General features: G+C 41.6%; 3 protein-coding genes across 3 annotated transcripts; 1 reads left to right on the top strand and 2 right to left on the bottom strand.

The window, feature by feature from the left end:
* Window positions 1–5,688: 5,688 nt before the first annotated feature.
* Window positions 5,689–6,965, bottom strand: LOC149816350 (protein PHOSPHATE-INDUCED 1-like). Its single transcript, XM_089987945.1, has one exon. It carries the CDS (start codon window positions 6,768–6,770, stop codon window positions 5,850–5,852), a length of 921 nt encoding a protein of 306 aa, XP_089844071.1. The 5' UTR covers window positions 6,771–6,965; the 3' UTR covers window positions 5,689–5,849.
* Window positions 6,966–11,170: 4,205 nt separating this feature from the next.
* Window positions 11,171–12,346, bottom strand: LOC149816349 (protein PHOSPHATE-INDUCED 1-like). The gene has a single exon (XM_089987944.1). The coding sequence runs from the start codon at window positions 12,259–12,261 to the stop codon at window positions 11,341–11,343; it is 921 nt and encodes a 306-aa protein (XP_089844070.1). The 5' UTR covers window positions 12,262–12,346; the 3' UTR covers window positions 11,171–11,340.
* A 4,043-nt stretch (window positions 12,347–16,389) lies between these two features.
* LOC149816348 (protein PHOSPHATE-INDUCED 1-like) lies at window positions 16,390–17,473 on the top strand. The gene has a single exon (XM_089987723.1). It carries the CDS (start codon window positions 16,505–16,507, stop codon window positions 17,426–17,428), a length of 924 nt encoding a protein of 307 aa, XP_089843849.1. The 5' UTR covers window positions 16,390–16,504; the 3' UTR covers window positions 17,429–17,473.
* Window positions 17,474–18,492: the final 1,019 nt, after the last annotated feature.

The following is an 18,492-nucleotide window of genomic DNA, read 5'->3' as shown; positions in this document are numbered from 1 at the left end:
TGACCTTCCCTTCTCCTATGCGGCTAGAGTATGCGGGGTCAGTGGTTGCTGTCTCGTGGCTATTTCGAACAGGCTATGGCTTGAAGACTCGTTCTTCTGAAGATTGTAGCAGAATTGGGCAACATCTAGGAGCTTTACCCTGCCCTTCTAATTGACACTAACAAAGTGCTTGAGGTATTGTTCTAATAGTTTGTTGATGTGCTCTGTCTGCCCATCAGTCTGTGGGTAGAAACTTGTTGAAAATAGCAGATTGGAGTCGAGTATCCGAAATATTTCACGTCAGAATTTGCCCTTGAAACGAGCATCACGATCGCTCATAATGTTTCTTGGTACACCCTAGTGCTCCACCACATGCTTAATAAACAACTTCACTGTCTTCTCTGCAGGGCACTTTTTGGAAGCTGGGATGAAAGTGGCGTATTTAAAGAAATGGTCCACCACCATTATAATGGAGCTAAAGCCATCTACCTTCGGTAAGCTAACAACGAAATCCATGGAAATGCTTTTCCAATGATGTTTTGGGATAGATAGAGGCTCAAGGAGGCCGACAGTCTTCTAGTTGGTCCCCTTGTCTTGCTGGTAGATGAGTCACGTTCGCACATACCCCTCCACATTGTCTCTCATTTGCAGCTAATAGTAACTGCACTCAAGGAGTGCTAAATTCAGCTCTTGACCTGAATGACCTACCCATAAAGTATCATGGCATTCCTTAAGCAATTCACCGCGAAGGCTTCTCTATCACGTCACAAAGACACGTCCCTCTTTAGTCACGAGGAGGCCATCTCATAGCCAGAATCATTGAGTCTTTTCTGCCTGTGTCAGAGAGACAAGGTGTTGTGATGTTGTGTCTTGTTGCATTTCTTTACGGATGTAGTCTAGCAATGCGCCCTCCAAGTGAACTTCGAAAGGCTTCGCTCGCACAACCGCCAGTTCTACCTTGCGACTTAGGGCGTTAGCAACAATGTTTGTATTTTCCACTTTATACTCCAAAGCGAAGTCAAACTCAGGTAGAAACATTTGCAATTGAGCTTGCTTGGGTGTCAGTTTCTTCTGTATCTGAAAATAGCTCATGGTGACATTGTCTGTCTTGATGACGAACTGAGCACCTAGAAGATAGTGCTGCCAGGTCTTGAGGCAGTGCACGATGGCCATCATTTCATGCTCATGCACTGTGTAATGCCTTTATGCATCTTTTAGCTTTTGGCTTTCATAGGCAATTGGATGACCCTCTTGAAAGAGTACTGGGGTACCAAAGGGTGCTTTAGAAGGATGAATAATGCCTGCCTCCAACATCTTGTCCAGTTTCCTGCATAACTCCTTCAATTCAGCCGCCCCCATGCAATAAGGGACCATGGTAGAGGGCTTTGCTTTAGCGGTCAACTCTAATTTATGGTCGACCTCGCATCTTGGCGGCAGACGTTTCAGCAGTTTTGGGGGCATCACTCTCCGAAACTTAGCCAATATTAGGGCAACAGTTGACAACACTGTTACTTCCACATTCTCTTCTTCGATGTGTATGGCTACTAGGAATGTTTAATCTCCACGCTTGACACCCTTCTTCAATTGCATAGCAGATAGCATTAAAGACTTACCTTTAAGAGTATGGAAATGCACCGTGTGTGAAAAGTTTAGCCCAATGATTGTTAATGAGTTGAACTTTGGCAGCATCATCACATTCTGGCTGCGAAGAAACTCTATGCCAAAAATTATTTTGAAGTTGTTCAAGGATACCAATGAGAAGTTGGCTTTGCCGACCCAACTCTCAATTTGAATAGCCACATCCCTTTCTTCACCATGGATTGGATTGGCCTTAGAGTTCACTGTCTTGATAGTCCTCTACTTTGGCTGAGGCTTTAAGCCTAATCGCTTTGCCTCTTCCCGTGAGACAAAGTTATGCGTGGCCCCGGAGTCTACTATTGTTGTAGTAGACTTCTCATTTGCAATGACTTTCAGATACATGAGCTCTTTGTTAACCAACATGCTCTCAGTTGCACTACTTTTAACTGCGTTGATCATTTGCATGGCTCTCATTCTTGGTTGCATGACCTCAGCATCACTACTTTTTGCATACACTGCATTGGCCTGCCCATCATCTTTCATGAGACGCCTTGGACATTGCTTGGCAATATGTCTCTCGCTAGATAACCAACAAGTCATAACCGACCCTTTGTTGTCGTTATTGTTCCTCCTTCTTGCCTTCGTGGTCTGACTTCTTCCCAGCCTTAGTTGATAGAGTGAAGGACTTCCGTTGTGTATCCACTAGTTACTCAGTCATCACATACACATCTTTCAAAGTTTGGAGATTGCTCCTTTCCACTTTGGACTATGCTCAAGGTTGTAGTCCCACAATAAACCAGTTGAATTTGTCTTCATCTAGCATATTAGGTATGTCTAGCATGAGCTTCTAGAACGTCATGATGTAGTCTATCAAGGCTTCAATGTGTTTGAGGTCTACCACCATTCAATAAGCTTGGCATTATGTATTCCTTGGTATAAAATAGTTTCGTAGCTTATTTTTGAAGTCTTCAAAGGTATCAATCACATAGTGGCCTCTTTCTATGTCGTTATGCTTTCGTCTCAACCAGGCTATAACATCTCTGTCGAGTAGAGTTGTTGTCGTCTTCACCCTGAGGTCTTCAGCCAATATATTTTGAATGTCCAAGTAGTCTTCCACCTGAAACATAAAGTTTTCTATGGCCTTGATATCTTTAGAACCATTTAATTTAGCTGGCCTTGGCACATCTATCTTTAATGGCCTATTATCATTTTTTCCATTGAGGGTAACTTTCCGTTGTAGAGTGGGATTCTTTAACTAAAGCTCCTTAACTTCAGTTTGTAGGGTGGTCACTGTCGTAGTCAGCGAAGTAACATGTCCCATCAGCAAGTTTACCTACTCTCACAGGCTCATCACCTCATCGTTCACTCCTCTGAATGACTCAACTGCACATGAAATTGCTTTTTCATGCAAATTCACATCAGCCAACACTTTGTTGATAGTCGCAACCATCTGCTTATGGCTCCGAGGTGAACCCATCTTCTTAGCCTCGACAACTGCCTTTTCTTTGATGTTTTGCAAGTTGTAATGGTGCACCACGATGTCTTGCTCACAAATCGCGGCTTGTCAGTGCATCTTTCGACACTGACTCCTGAGTCCCTTCTTCAGCTCAAGAACAGGCTCTAGTACTACTTGTCACGAGCCTAATTCTTCAATATGCCAGTGTGTCTCGATGATCCTTCCTTACCGCCGCAAGCCTTTTGATCAGTCGCTTGCAGCAGCAAAAACTTTGATCATTAAAAGTGCAAGAAAGCGAGAGAATAGAGAGAAATCACAATCACTTGAAAGCAATCAAAATGAGGGTGAACAAAAGAAAGCTCTTCATATTTACATTCATTCACATTTTTCTCCGAAGGCTCCTTACAGTTTGGATCTTCGGGCTGACCCTCCATGGTATTTTTCAACCTAAACCAAAGTAAATGGGTGGCTCGGAGAAAGTTATAAGTGACTTGATACTTTACATCAAGACTCAACCATCAAGACTCAACCAAAGCAAAATAAACTTTAGACACAAATGAACAAAGTAGGTCCCAGAGAAACATGAATAGTGTTATAGATTGTTTTTCAAGGCAAACTGTAAGTCATAAAGGCTACGTCATCGAAAGTTTTTCTTAAGAGATTCTTACCAAAGTTTTGTCTCGTGAGTCAATTTTTTGAACTGCAAGAGTTTTGATGTTTTATTGGGAAAAGTAATCTAAAATTGCACTTATTTTCTACGTGCTTATGTGGTGTTTGTTAAGTATGAAATGGGACAACTTCACCTGATACAATTATATACTTGAACAACTTTCTTTATGCAAATCAAGCAGGCTCATAAATTAAAAACAAAAAGAAAAAATATCAAATGCATCCGACCATGTTTAACAAGAGTATCAAGACCCAATGAAATCCAATCACTTCTTGACCTTTGCACTTTAAATTGTGTCTATTTCAGTTTTAAGTAAAGCTATTAAATTTTAAATATAGTAGCGTTTGATCATGTTAATGTAATTTCCTGCTTTTCAACGGCCTTGTTTATCGGCAGTTTCGAAATAGAAAAAGTATTATCCAGGGATGGACATAATGACTCGATATTTTAAGTTCAAAATAAGTGTTAGGTGCGCATAGCCTCTTTTTATAGTGGGGGTGTTGGCTAAAAAAAAGACTAGACATAATCCAGCAAACAAACAGTTTATTTCATTATTATCACATAAACAAACTGGGGACAAAGACTGAAACAATATTATATATCTTGGAAACCATGGGCTTGAAACGCCTAGAGGTATCAAGATCAAACTCTGATCATCCTCGCACATTGAAATCCCTGGCTGATGATTTTCCTTTACTGCAACGTGACTAAAGACATTATTCTCACATGATGAAATTTACTTGGTCCTGACACTGAGTAAGCTATAAATATTCTTGGGGAACAAACCATTCCTTGAGAAGGCGTGGCGCAGAAGCGTACAGAAAGACTAGCAAAAGAGACTTTTCAATACATGATAAAACCAACAAACCAACAAAGGATTTGAAGGATAATTGGTATCATCTTCTTTCTCTCGGTTATTCTCAGTAAATTCTCTACGCGCAAATATGGAAGTCCATAGTCTAGACATGGCTTATCTTCCAACAAGCCTGCCTATCCCATACATATGCTAAATTTTCTATATGAGAGGCAGGTTTGATGAGTAATTTTTCAGTAGTCAATACCCAGTTTAGATGACCACAAAGGCTCTGAACAACTGGGTAGATGGATCAGATTAAGACATTCAAGTTGAAGGATGTCAACAGTTCGATACAAGGGTGCACATTCTTTGCTGCATTGTCGAAGCCAACGGGAACCTATCCCAGGGAGAGTACACATGGAGTTCCACTCTAGGACCATCAAAACAAGGCCACAGTCAACATGACACCTCTCGGCTGTAACAGGACGTAGGACCATACCAATGGTTTCTCCTCGTTATATAAAAAAAAAAAAAATCCAAAACCAGATAACGTGCTCTCCAATCTTCAGTATTTTCTTTTCTTTTTTTTTCCCTTGCAAGGGTCTTTTGTCTACGGCACCACCACGAAAGATAAGCAAGCCCAGTCGAACCAACCAAGTCAAGCTCTGCTTTTGTATCATGGTGCTGGTGCATCTTCATTAGAGAAGCAAATCAGGGGGCATTGGAAGCGTTTCAGTAGTCATCTCTTAAAATTTACATGAAAAACTCATAATCAGTTATAGGCATGTGAACTGTGGAAAGCATACTGCCAGGGGATTGCCTAGTGGGGCATATAATATCGATTGTGAGCCATATATCAAATGTATGGCTGCTTTGGGGCATAACAGTGTCACTGATTGCAATAATTTACGTTACTACTGACATGATCCAATACTAACAGAGAGCTTTGTTTAGTTTAGTCTCTGTCAATAGATATATGCACAAATATCCAAAATTTGCTGTCCTGTACCATGTTTCATGTTATTTTCCTTCAACCGGCCTTTAGTGCTGATTAAAATGCCAAAATTGAACCGTTTCAAACTGATTACAGTCGAGTTGTTGGTTTTTTTAGTCTTTATAATTCTGCTTATTTTTTGTGCAAAAACTTTTGATTAGCTTAGAAAGATAAGATTTAAAAGCTAGAAGCATGAGAAGTTCACATAAAGCTTAGGTAATGCATAATCAATCTCCGTTGATAGTACCAAATTCTATAACACAGCTCGGTATACAAAGGGATAAAAGAATGAACAAATGAATATCATGAGGTCTATAGGGTGTGTACAAAACTATCGCTTGCTTCGCATCTTCGTCTCCCTAGACTCTTGGCCTCTCTACACAAGCGTCGAACAAGTGGAGGTCTTAGGATCCCACAATGCTGGCAACAGAAACCGACGTCCATTGACCCCATTTGAGTTGTAGCTCGCACCACTGTTTGAATCCACCAGCAACTCCCCTGCATACCCAGGGTATGCATTCTTACCGTATATCCCTGGACAGGCTGATGCTGCTTCCATTGGAGCAGTGGCTGGTCCCTGAAAGTAGCCATTCCCAAAGGGGTTGGTCACTGTGCCAGCCAACAGGCTTGCAATGTTTATGACCATTCCATCCACACCCACATCACCATTTGGTGCCACCAGTGGTGGGGTCTGAGGCCCATAGAGGGGCTGGTGGAATGGCCAAGCACACTGTCCTGGGCATTGGGTCTCAGAGTTACCCACCCAAATGTAGGCAAACTTCTCCTTCAGACCTTTGGCTAGTGGAGCAGAGTCATGGAGGCCGCAACTGCTCATGCAAAACCCCTCCACTGCAACATCCTTGGATGTGAGGACAAGAGTGATGCCATTGGGGGTGGCAGCCTTGGCAGCCAGGTCCCTGATTTGTGTCCTCTTGAGTGACTTCCCCAATGAGTACTTCTCGTCCAACACCTGCTTCCCAAGCACCACTTTGGTTGTATCAGGCTTGCCTGCCTTGGCCAAGTACCCCTCTGTGAGCTTCCACCATGATGAGACAGATGGGTTTTTCTCTTGGCCCTTTTGAGTGAGAGAGGTAACGAAGTCACCAACAATGGACCTCTGAACGGCTGTGAATTGGCCATACCAAACAATGTTGATGGGGAGGGTGCCTTGGAGCAGGGCACCCTTATGGTAGGTGAGAATAAGAGAGGGTTGCTGCACTAAAGCAGTGAGCCTCCTCCCTCCAAGACACGCATCAACTAAACTGAGGAAGAGAGCAAGTTTTATAAGAGAAGCCATTTTCGTTCTCTCCTCTCTAGACCTTTGCAAGGGTCCTATGAAGAACAGGGGAGAAATTGAGAGAAGATGGATATTTGCTTTGTTGGTTGTGAAGATCAATGGAGGGTAGAAGAAGCCTTATATACAGAAAGGGGAGAAGGTATGGTGAGTACGAGAGTAAGTGGGGGGTTGCTTCTTCGCGTCACCTTCCTGCCTGCATCCAAAGACTGTTCCTTGTTTTGTCAATTCTACAGTTTTTTTTCCTGCACCAAGGATGGCAGCTGCCATCATTAGTTTTATTGCTGGCAAGCGCGCGTCCCATGGGCCATGGTTGGGAGCAACTAATTAACAAGACGCGTAGAGAGAGCGCCTGTCCTGTCTTTCTATTCCTTCACTGTCTTTCCAGCCACCTTCCAAGTGGTTGAGGGCCTTCACCGTCTAGTGGGTTATCTTTGCTCCAAAGCAGGGTCTTAGTTTTAGACCTGTGTGGGTTGCATCAAGTGGTTTTCATACTGTGCATGTAAATCAGTAAATATGCCGAGTGGAAAGACAGAGTTACTTGACCGAGTTATGACTCATGAGTTTCTGTACTAAGACATGCATTTTCTATATAATTTGTTAAATATAAGGGTAGCTGGAAAAAGCCACTCATAACATTTCAACTATTTACAAAAGCAACCAACTGGGGTTCCGCTTGTCTGGTAGGAGTAGCTAGTGCGTGTCACCTTGTGTTGGGATGTTGCAGGTTCAATACCCAATGGTATAGTTGTATAACTGGTAGGAGTCTGGCTAACCCCAGCTTGACTTTCAAAAAAAATTATTTACGGGAGTTACCCAACTTTTTGTTGTTTAGGTTCAACTTGCCTATTTTTTTTCCGTAATTCATTTAAGATACCAGCATGAGGTACAAAATCACTTTGTGTCCTTTTGTTAATAAAATGATTGGTGCTATGTTTATATGTTGTTAAATAACTATATTGATGGTATTTTATTTATTTCATTTGACTAAACAATTGTAAACCAAGTGATTTGAGGACCAAGTATGTACTTTCACAAGCATAAAAGCATTGTCTAATAAATGTAACAACATATCGATTGGATATGTTTTTGTAAGTACTTGATAAGTTCTGCAGCTTCTTGTAAGTTGCTCTAGATATTATATTACAACTATAAACTGGTTGGATTTGGGTCAGCCCAAACAAGACCCAAATATATAGTTGGGTCGATGCCATAGTGACAAAAGTTAAAAAGAGTAAAATCTTCATGGTCTTCTTGATTCATTCATTCTCTTACCTCCAACTAGTGCTGCTAAACAAACTGAGCGGAGCGGTGTTCAGCTTGTAAAGACCTCGTTCAAACTCGTAAAATTGGCTCGACTAGCTGAATATGTACAATAAGTACTCAGCTCAGCTTGACTCGTATAAGCTCAATAAGTATTAAAAAATATATTTTAGATATATATTTTACATGTATTTTTTGTAATCTTATCCTTTTGCTCTAAACCGATGTATTTTTTTGATAAACAAGCCCACTCGAACTAGTAGCATTTAACTCTCATTTAACTCGGGCTCATTATGAGTTTGAACTTAGCTTGGCTCGCCACAAGAATAAGCCAAGCTTGAACACTCAAACTAGCTGGTTCAGCTTGTTTACCGGCCCTAGCTCCAACTGATGTAGGATTGGCCAAGTACAAGTTTGCAAGGAAAATGGCTTGCTTTACTTTGTAACTTGGGGTGCAGAGGGCATAAATGAGAGAGAAAGAGAGAGAGAGAACATTTATCATTCAACATTACCAAAATACATCCAACCGAATATTGGATGAGAGAGGAACATAAGAGTAAGACAGCCACCATCTAGATGGTGACTGTGCACAGTTCAGAGTACAAGTAGATCCAAACCTCCGTCTCTACTATGTAATTTAAGAGCCAGATACACATCAAACATAACCCGCTGACATAGCCTTCCAAAATTGAATTTGATGCCCCTGAAAAAGATATCGTTTCTTTCAGTCCATATCACCCATCATGCTGAAAACAACCATACCCGCCACAATAATCTCCCTTTTTTTTTTTTGTAAACTCATGGGACCAAACAAGCGGTCCCGAATAACAGAACTCGAACGCGTTTGAACCGGCGGTGCACCCCAAGTTTGAAAGAATAGGTCTAAAACTACCGGGCAAAACCAAAATAGGTGAGTTGTGTCCTCTACCGCCTTCTCGCAAAGAACACACATGCTTGGAAATTGAAGTCCCCGTTTCCTAACAATAATCTGGGTTTGAACACGATCCAGAGCCAGTAACCACGTCAACGCTTTTGCCCTTGTAGCGGGCCCCTTACCCCATATACAATCAATGGAAAACCAATCCATCCCGGATGACAACAAGGAATAGTAAACTTGCTTAATGGAGAACCTATTTCTGCTCGTCTTGGCCCAGTGAAGCCACGGGCGGCCATGGTCAGGCCTAAGATCCCTGTCACTGAAGGAGCAAAGTATTTTCCGCCACTTCAACCAGAGGAACGAATGGCACACTGAACTGGACGTCGAAAGAAAGGAGTCAGGTAAACTACCATATTTTTCTCTAACAAACGTAGCCCAAGAAGATGGAGATGTGGAAGCGACCCAAGCCCACTTCAAGACTAAAACGATGCTCCTCTTTCTCAGAGTCGGAATCTCCAAGCCGCTGCGCTGCCTCGGGAGAACGATCTGTTGCCAAGAAACCAGCAGGTACTTTTTGTGAGACACATTCCCAGACCAAAGAAAGTGCGAAAGCAAACGGTTAATCGTTCGTTCTACTGTCGTCGATATAATGAACATGCTCATACGAAAATCTGGTAATCAAGCCAAAACATGGCGAATGAAAGTCAATCGTCCCGCAAAAGATAAATATCGGGCCTTCCAAGACTGCAATCTCCCTTGCACCCGCTCTATAGTAGACGTCCAAGACGAAGTTCTCGACGGCTGCAGTGAGTGCAATGATAGACCCAAGAAATTAACCGGAAGGTCGGATATCGGGCAGTTGAAGATCCTTGCAGCAGCTGATTGGAGGAGAGGGTCAGCATTGAGTAACACCAGAGCGCACTTACTCTCGTTCAGGCGAAGACCAGAAATTGCAGCGAATATTTTAATAATGAAGCACAACCTAGACATTTGATTAACATTCGCATGACCAAATATTAAAGTATCATCTGCATATTGAATTGTGTGACCAACAAAACCATAAATGACCAACGAATTCAAGAAGCCTGTTTGTTCTGCACTTTTCATGAGAATAGGTAAACCCTCTGGTGCGATATTAAAGAGGATGGGGGCTAGAGAGAGAGAGAGACTAGGAATTACATAACTAATGGAGTCTCAAGCCGCTTTAGCTATTGAATTTGAATGCCTACCCTGGGTATGTTGACCAATTTTTTGATAAATCAAGATCCTAAAATGAAGTTTTAGGGACTTTTTCTGAACACTCGTACCATGAAAACGTTGAAAGTTAAATAAAAAGGAAAAAGAAAAATCTTAAGAGACTAAGAAAATTGAAGTGTCTCAAATACGATAACAATATATTGAAAGTTTCTAAAACTAACTTTTAGGGACATTTTCTGAACACTCATACCATGTGTTAGCATAAAATTTAAATGATATATGAAAAAATCGACGTTAGACTGCAAAGAGAAAAGGTTGAAAGTTTAAAAAAAAAGAAAGAAAATCTTAAGAGACTCGGAAAATTGAAAAGTCGATCAAATTCAATAACATTAGATTGAAAGTTTCAAATTTTCTGAAAAAAAAATCTATTTTATGGAAATCCCAGAACTTTTTGACAATTCAGTGTCTTAAAATGAATTGTCCAATGAAAATGCACCCAAAAGATTTATATCATGTATTAGGGAAAATATAGGTATCTCTAAACTCTCGAAAATGAAAAGAATTGAAGAAACATAATACCCTAGAACATGAACCCTTGACAGATTATTGGAAAACTGAACAACAGCGCAGACACCACTAATTAATTTAGAAGTTCAAAGTTTTTTTTGGAGCAAAATAAATGTTGTGAAGATTTGAAAGTGTTTTCCTTCTTTAAAACAAGACTATTTAATATTCAAATTTCAAATATATCACTCATTGAAGTTTCGCAAGCAAGCCCAGTAATTGCCTTTCGTCACACACACAAAAAAAAAACAGGTAAGCCCAGTCGAAACCAGTCAAGCATTGCTGTTAGCATATCATGGTGCTGGCATCTCATTATCAGATAAGCAAATTAGGGGTCATTGAATGCATTTCTATAGTCATCTCTTAAGACATACACGGAAAACTTGGTTCAATTTTATATCTTTCTGCTCATTTTTGTTTACCAACTTTTGATTGCTAAACTTAGCAACAATGAGAGCATAGAGAGATTCAGGAAGAAAAGAACCGCAAGAAATTCACATGAAGTTGAGGTAAACTCTTATTTTTATTATAAATTTGTAGTAATGTGGGTTGGCGCAAAATATAAAGAATGAAAGAATGAATGACGGACGGGAGCTATCTATAGGTTATGTACAGAACTGAGCAAGACTCTCTCTTTGTTCGATATCTTCATTTAGCTTTGACTCTTGGCCTCTACACAAGTGCTGAGCAAGTAGAAGTCTTCGGATTCCACAATGCAGGCAATAGATACCGGCGCCCATTGATCCCATTTGCATTGTAGCTTGCACCACTGATCGAATCCACCAACAGTTCTCCAGCATACCCAGGGTATGAATTCTTCCCATACATCCCTGGACAGGCAGATGCTGCTTCCATAGGAGCAGTGGCTGGTCCCTGAAAGTAGCCGTTCCCAAAGGGGTTGGTCACTGTGCCGGCCAACAGGCTTGCAATGTTTATGATCATCCCATCCACACCCACATCACCATTTGGTGCCACCAATGGTTGGGTCTGAGGCCCATACAAAGGCTGATGGAATGGCCAAGCACACTGTCCCGGGCATTGGGTCTCAGAGTTGCCCACCCAAATGTAGGCAAACTTCTCCTTCAGACCTTTAGCCAGTGGAGCAGAGTCATGGAGACCACAGTTGCTCATACAGAATCCCTCCACTGTAACATCCTTGGATGTGAGGACAAGAGTGATGCCATTGGGGGTGGCAGCCTTGGCAGCCAGGTCCTTGATTTGTGTCCTCTTGAGTGACTTCCCCAATGAGTACTTCTCGTCCAACACCTGCTTCCCAAGCACCACATTGGTTGTATCAGGCTTGCCTGCCTTGGCCAAGTACCCCTCTGTGAGCTTCCACCATGATGAGACAGATGGGGTTTTCTCATGGCCCTTTTGAGTGAGAGAGCCAAGGAAATCACCCACAGTGGACCTCTGAACGGCTGAGAATTGGCCATACCAAACAATGTTGATGGGGAGGGTGCCTTGGAGCAGGGCACCCTTATGGTAGGTGAGAATAAGAGAGGGTTGCTGCACTAAAGCAGTGAGCCTCCTCCCTCCAAGACACGCATCAACTAAACTGAGGAAGAGCGCAAGTTTTATAAGAGAAGCCATTTTCGTTCTCTCCTCTCTAGACCTTTGCAAGGGTCCTATGAAGAACAGGGGAGAAATTGAGAGAAGATGGATATTTTGCTTTGTTGGTTGTGAAGATCAGGGGAGGGTAGAAGAAGCCTTATATACAGAAAGGGGAGAAGGTATGGTGAGTACGAGAGTAAGTGGGGGGTTGCTTCTTCGCGTCACCTTCCTGCCTGCATCCAAAGACTGTTCCTTGTTTTGTCAATTCTACAGTTTTTTTTCCTGCACCAAGGATGGCAGCTGCCATCATTAGTTTTATTGCTGGCAAGCGCGCGTCCCATGGGCCATGGTTGGGAGCAACTAATTAACAAGACGCGTAGAGAGAGCGCCTGTCCTGTCTTTCTATTCCTTCACTGTCTTTCCAGCCACCTTCCAAGTGGTTGAGGGCCTTCACAGTCTAGTGGGTTACCTTTGCTCCAAAGCAGGGTCTTAGTTTTTGACCTGTGTGGGTTGCATCAAGTGGTTTTCATACTGTGCATGTAAATCAGTAAATATGCCGAGTGGAAAGACAGAGTTACTTGACCGAGTTATGACTCATGAGTTGTAAATTCTCGCGTGACCATGAGAGTTTTTATCTCCATGGTCTTCTTGATTCATTCATTCTCTTAGCTCCCAACTAGTGCTGCGAAACAAGCTGAGCGGAGCGCTGTTCAGCTTGTAAAGAGCTCGTTCAAACTTGTAAAATAGGCTCGACTAGCTGAATATGTACAATTGGTAATCAGCTCATCTTGACTCGTATAAGCTCAATAAGTATTAAACAATATATTTTAGATATATATTTTACATGTATTTTTTTGTAATCTTATCCTTTTGCTCTAAACCGATGTATTTTTTTTTATAAACAATTATTGGGGGAAATCTCAATATATTTGAAATTAAAAATATATATAAAAAGAAAGCATATATATGCAATAATTTTCAAAAAATTGAAATCATAATATATTGGAAAAAGGTGATGAATCGAATTTATTGTAATTTTATTAAAATTTCCACCTTTTGTGGATTTTTTTGAGGATAATATTGCAAGAAATTCAATTTCCCACTTATATTCGATTCTATGCTATGTAATGCAGATTCCAACGAGGGCTTCTTAAGTAGTGCATGTTGCAAAAAAAAAAAAAATCAAAGAGTCACAATATGAGAACTTGGCTCAAAAAGAATAATTGGCTCGGAAGCATGCATTAAACGCACCAATTTTAAAGCAAGACTTGCCCTACTAGGCTCAATTCGTTTGGTGAGTTGGGATTTAAATCTACTTGGCTCCAATAATGCAATCAACTTTTGCCTTCGTGCAAAATTCAATCCACACCATATACTGGATGAGACCCATTGTTTTGACACAGTAACTTGAATAGCCTTTTGACAGAGGAGGATAGACTCACTACCACAAAAATAAGAGAGAGAGAGAGCTTAACTTGGCTAAAGGGTGAAGGAAATGGGAAGAGGGCCCAAGCCCAACCACCAGCCATGAACGCTAACATGCCTAGCAAAAAAGTCCCACTGTGTGAGGTCAAAGACAAAGGTGGTGAGCAATGGGTCCAACATGACCCATTACCAACCATTATTAGGTCATTGGTCAAAATCGACATGGGTTCCCAAGGTAGGACTTAAAAAGGCAGTTGGGAAAAAAAATTAGGTGGCTAAGACATTTGGATCATTGGAGTTTTGACCTAGTCAAAGGTGGTGTAGTAGGATATCCTAATAGTTCTGGTCAGAGAGGCATGGGATAAAATCATAGATGTGCGTGATTCCAAACACAATAAATGAGTGTTGAAAGATGTCATGCACGTTGAGTTTGGAATTCTATGAACTATAGTAAATCCAGGTATTTGACCTTCTTAGGGCAAGCCAGCTTCACTTAGGTCTCTGTTTGGGAGCCTTGAGATGGGAGTGAAAACCCTCTCAAGTGTTTTGGGAGATGAGAATGGTATTGGGAGCGTAGATGGGTCATTTTCAACTACATTTTAACTCCATTCTCATCTTTCATTTTTCATCTCCATCACCCCCTCTCATGTAGTCTCCCACACCAACTTCCAAACAGAGCCTTAAAGTTGGATAATTGAAACAAATATGATGGCAAACTTGGGTTAAGGAGTAGGTGAGTTTAGATGTGGGAGCCTTTTTTTGAGGCACTAGGAACTGACCAAGAATCATGCCCTTCCTCGGCTTTGTGTAGATAATTAAACCATCTGCTTGAGATAGGACTATATACCCTAATCGACATATATACCTGGGGACTTTTTTTTATGATGAGAAACCCTTGACTACGGATTTCTGTACTAAGGGATGCATTTTCTATATAATTTGTTAAATTTAAGGGTAGCTGGAAAAAACCACTTATCACATTTCAACTATTTACAGGAGCAACCAACTGGGGCTCAGCTTGTCTGGTAGGAGTAGCTAGTGCGCATCACCTTGTGTTGGGATGTTGCAGGTTCAATACCCCCAATAGATGGTATAGTTGTATAACTGGTAGGGGTATGACTAACTCTAGCTTGACTTTAAAAAAAATTATTTACGGGTGTTACCCAACTTTTTGTTGTTTACGTTCAACTTGCCTATTTTTTTTTCCTTAATTCATTTAAGATACCAGCCTGAGGTACAAAATCACTGTGTGCTTTTGTTAATAAAATTATTGGTGCTATGTTTATAAGTTGTTAAATAACTATATTGATGGTATTTTATTTATTTCATTTGACTAAACAATTGTCAACCAAGTGATTTTAGGATCAAGTATTACTTTCACAAGCATAAAAACATTGTCTAATAAATGTAACAGATAGATTGGATATGTTTTTGTAAATACTTGATAAGTTCTGCTGCTTCTTCTTGTAAGTTGCTCTAGATATTATATTACAATCATAAACGGGTTGGATTTGGGTAGGCCCAAACATGACCCAAATATATAGTTGGGTCGGTGCCATAGTGACAAAAGTTTAAAAACGGCAAAATCTCGGCAGACCAAAAACTCTGGAGATTTTGAAAATTTTCATAAATCTTGCACTTTTTTCGGAAAAAAAAATCAGGAATTAAAAATAAAAAATTTACTTTTTATAAGAAAAAATAATTAAAACACATTTAAAAATAAAAGTTTCAGGGGTTTTCTCGATAAATATGTTTTTAAAACTATAAATATTGTGATATTTGTCATGGTTTGAAAATTTCACGAGAAATTGCCATTTTAAACTTTCAGCCAATTTCTCATGATATTTGCCACAGAGGTCCTGTTGGATCCATGACTGATTTCATTGACAGCAATTCTTTGGCCACTTTGTGTGTTTGGATTCCTAAAGTTGGGTAGAATCCGAATCCGTTTCCTTCTCAATCTTCCATGAAAAACATAAAGAAAAATGCCATTTTGATAGCACTTAAAATCCATTTCCACTTCACCACCATGGGGTTGCCCGCATGGCCAGCGGGGTGGTTGTGAGGGTGCTGAGATGAAGGCACCGAATCAAACCCCACTGGTGCACGGGTGTGTTCATAGCTTTCAGAGGTGGGTCATGTAAGGTGGGATGGTCGTGGGGCCCCACCTGAGGTTTTCCTTTGGCCATGGTTCCTCAACATCAAAAAAATAAATAAAAATCCATTTCCACTTCAACTCAACCGACCCCAAAAAGTTTAATGGAAAGAAGAGATTATTTTGATACAATTGAAATCCATTTCCACTTCAACTCAACCGACCCAAAAAAAGGTTCCCATCGAGTGAGTCTAAATCTGCCTACACCAGTACACTGAACCTCAATGGATCCTTGGCGGCGCCAACCGGCCCCCGAACCCACCCTCACCTACCAGGGTCCCACTCTCACCGAGCGGTGGGACCCATTAAAGATGTAGGCCCTACTTGATGCCCGTGCATTTGAAAAAGCAGGCGTATTTGACCACGCATTAGACGCACTACGTATTTGGTTGGTCATCTGTTTTAGACCACTCACAAATAAAATCGGTACACGTCATCTCTGGAAACTTCAAGAAAATAGAAAACGCCAATGACAGATGGGCCCTCAATACTAATCATTGTTAGCACCAAGTAGGAAGGTGATCAGAAGTAAGGCTGTGAACTCCCTATTTAAGCACCCTGTCATCCACGCCCTGCAATGCAAAGCAAAGCTAACAAGCTTCCCTTTGATTTCTCTCAAGCTCAATTTGTTGTTGCAGTCTTCAAAGTTAGAGAGAAGTATTCCTGGTTCAAGAAAGCTAGCAGAAGATCTAGTATAGAAAGATGGGAGTAGCTTCTCTTGTGAAGTTTCTTCTCTTCTTGAGTTTGGTTCATGCTTGCCATGGAGGGAGGAGGCTCACTGCTTTAGTGCAGCCAACTCCTCTTGTGCTCACTTACCACAAGGGTGCCTTGTTCCAAGGCAACCTCCCCCTTAGTATTGTTTGGTATGGGCAGTTCACAGCTTCTCAGAGGTCCATTGTGAGTGACTTCCTCAGCTCTCTCAACCAACAGAAGGAGATGAGCCCTTCTGTGTCATCATGGTGGAAGCTCATAGAAGGGTATCTGGTCAAGGCAGGCAAACCAGGTACTGCTACAGTTGTGCTAGGAAAGCAGGTCTTGGATGACAAGTACTCATTAGGAAAGTCACTCAAGAGAGCACAAATAGGTGAGCTAGCTGCCAAGGCTGCCACCCCTAAGGGAATTACTCTTGTCCTCACAGCCAAGGATGTTGCAGTGGAGGGATTCTGCATGAGCAGCTGTGGCCTCCATGACTCTGCTCCTCTACCTAATGCTTTGAATCAGAGGTTTGCTTACATTTGGATAGGTAACTCTGAGACCCAATGCCCAGGACAGTGTGCTTGGCCATTCCATCAGCCCCTCTATGGTCCTCAGACCCCACCATTGGTGGCACCAAATGGTGATGTGGGTGTGGATGGAATGGTTATAAACATTGCTAGCCTGTTGGCTGGCACAGTGACCAACCCCTACAAGAATGGTTTCTTCCAAGGCCCAGCTACTGCTCCTCTAGAAGCTGCATCAGCTTGTCCAGGAATATATGGTAAGAATGCATATCCAGGGTATGCAGGGGACTTGTTGGTGGATCCAAGCAGTGGAGCGAGCTACAACGCGAACGGAATCAATGGGCGTCGGTATCTATTGCCCGCACTGTGGAACCCAAGTACCTCTAGTTGTTTTACCCTTGTGTAGAGATTAAGGGAGAAGAAGATTGGAAAGAAGATGTTTTTCTACAAACTTTTGTTATATGTTACATAAAACTTGTAATCATCTGTTTGGTTTCATTTTTTGTGCTTGCCACTCATGGTTATGCACTCCAACAGACGATTCAACACTATTATGGGCTCCAATAGTACATCGGGTCTCTAATTGATGGGCTTGTCTTGTTGGCAAATCAAGCAAGTCTGCACATATGCATCCACATCATCATACATTTGCGGCCAATAGAATGCGCGCTTCAACAACGTCAATATTCTCTACTGTTCTCGGTGACCCTCCCAGGTGGTATCATGGCACTCGACTATCAAGCATCTTCGTAGAGTATCCTATCGAGAAATATATAGATGGTCGCCCGCTGAGCGAAATAAATCATCCTCAAGCCAAAATCTCTCTATCTTTCCTTCATTTACCAATGCAATTAATTGTTGAGACGTCGGGTCACTTTTTAAAGCTTCTTAAACCTGCTCAAGAAGTTCGCTCAGCGGTTGGCTCACGCTGTCATCCCAAGCGAGCAAAGCTGCAAGTTTCGCCTTCCGACTCAAGGCATCGACAACAACATTGGTCCTGTCAGGCTTGTACACGAGGACCATATCAAATTCTGAAAAAAAATCCTACCAACATGCTTACCTTTGACTCAACTTTTTCTGAGTCTGAAAGTAGCTTATCGCAGCGTTGTCAGTGTGCACAATGAACTGCAACCCCAAAAAATAGTGTTTCCATGTGCAGAGACAATGCACGACTGCCAATATCTCGTGCTCGTGCATAGTGTATCGACACTCAACACCGTTCAGCTTTCGAATTTCAAATGCAATAGGATGTCCTTGGAGCAACACCCTTCTAATAGCAAAGTCAGATGCATCAGTCTGCACCTCAAACGGTTGTTGATAGTCGGGCAACTTTAACACTGGTTTCTCTGTTAGGGCACGCTTCAACCTATCAAAAGCCTTCTGGCATACTTCAGACCATAACCGTGGTCTATCTTTCTTCAGCAAATCTGTGACCACAGTAGTGATCTGTGAATATCTCTTAATGAAGCG

This window comes from Nuphar pumila, chromosome 14, assembly GCF_984573655.1.
Source record: "Nuphar pumila chromosome 14, dmNupPumi1.hap1.1, whole genome shotgun sequence".
Lineage (NCBI taxonomy): Eukaryota > Viridiplantae > Streptophyta > Magnoliopsida > Nymphaeales > Nymphaeaceae > Nuphar > Nuphar pumila.
Note: the sequence above shows the minus strand (reverse complement) of the source record. Positions and strands in the feature narration are given on the sequence as shown.

Excerpts from the sequence above, each read along its gene's own strand:
- LOC149816349 (XM_089987944.1), bottom strand. The coding sequence starts at position 12,261 with ATGGCTTCTCTTATAAAACTTGCGCTCTTCCTCAGTTTAGTTGATGCG.
- LOC149816350 (XM_089987945.1), bottom strand. The coding sequence starts at position 6,770 with ATGGCTTCTCTTATAAAACTTGCTCTCTTCCTCAGTTTAGTTGATGCG.
- LOC149816348 (XM_089987723.1), top strand. The coding sequence starts at position 16,505 with ATGGGAGTAGCTTCTCTTGTGAAGTTTCTTCTCTTCTTGAGTTTGGTT.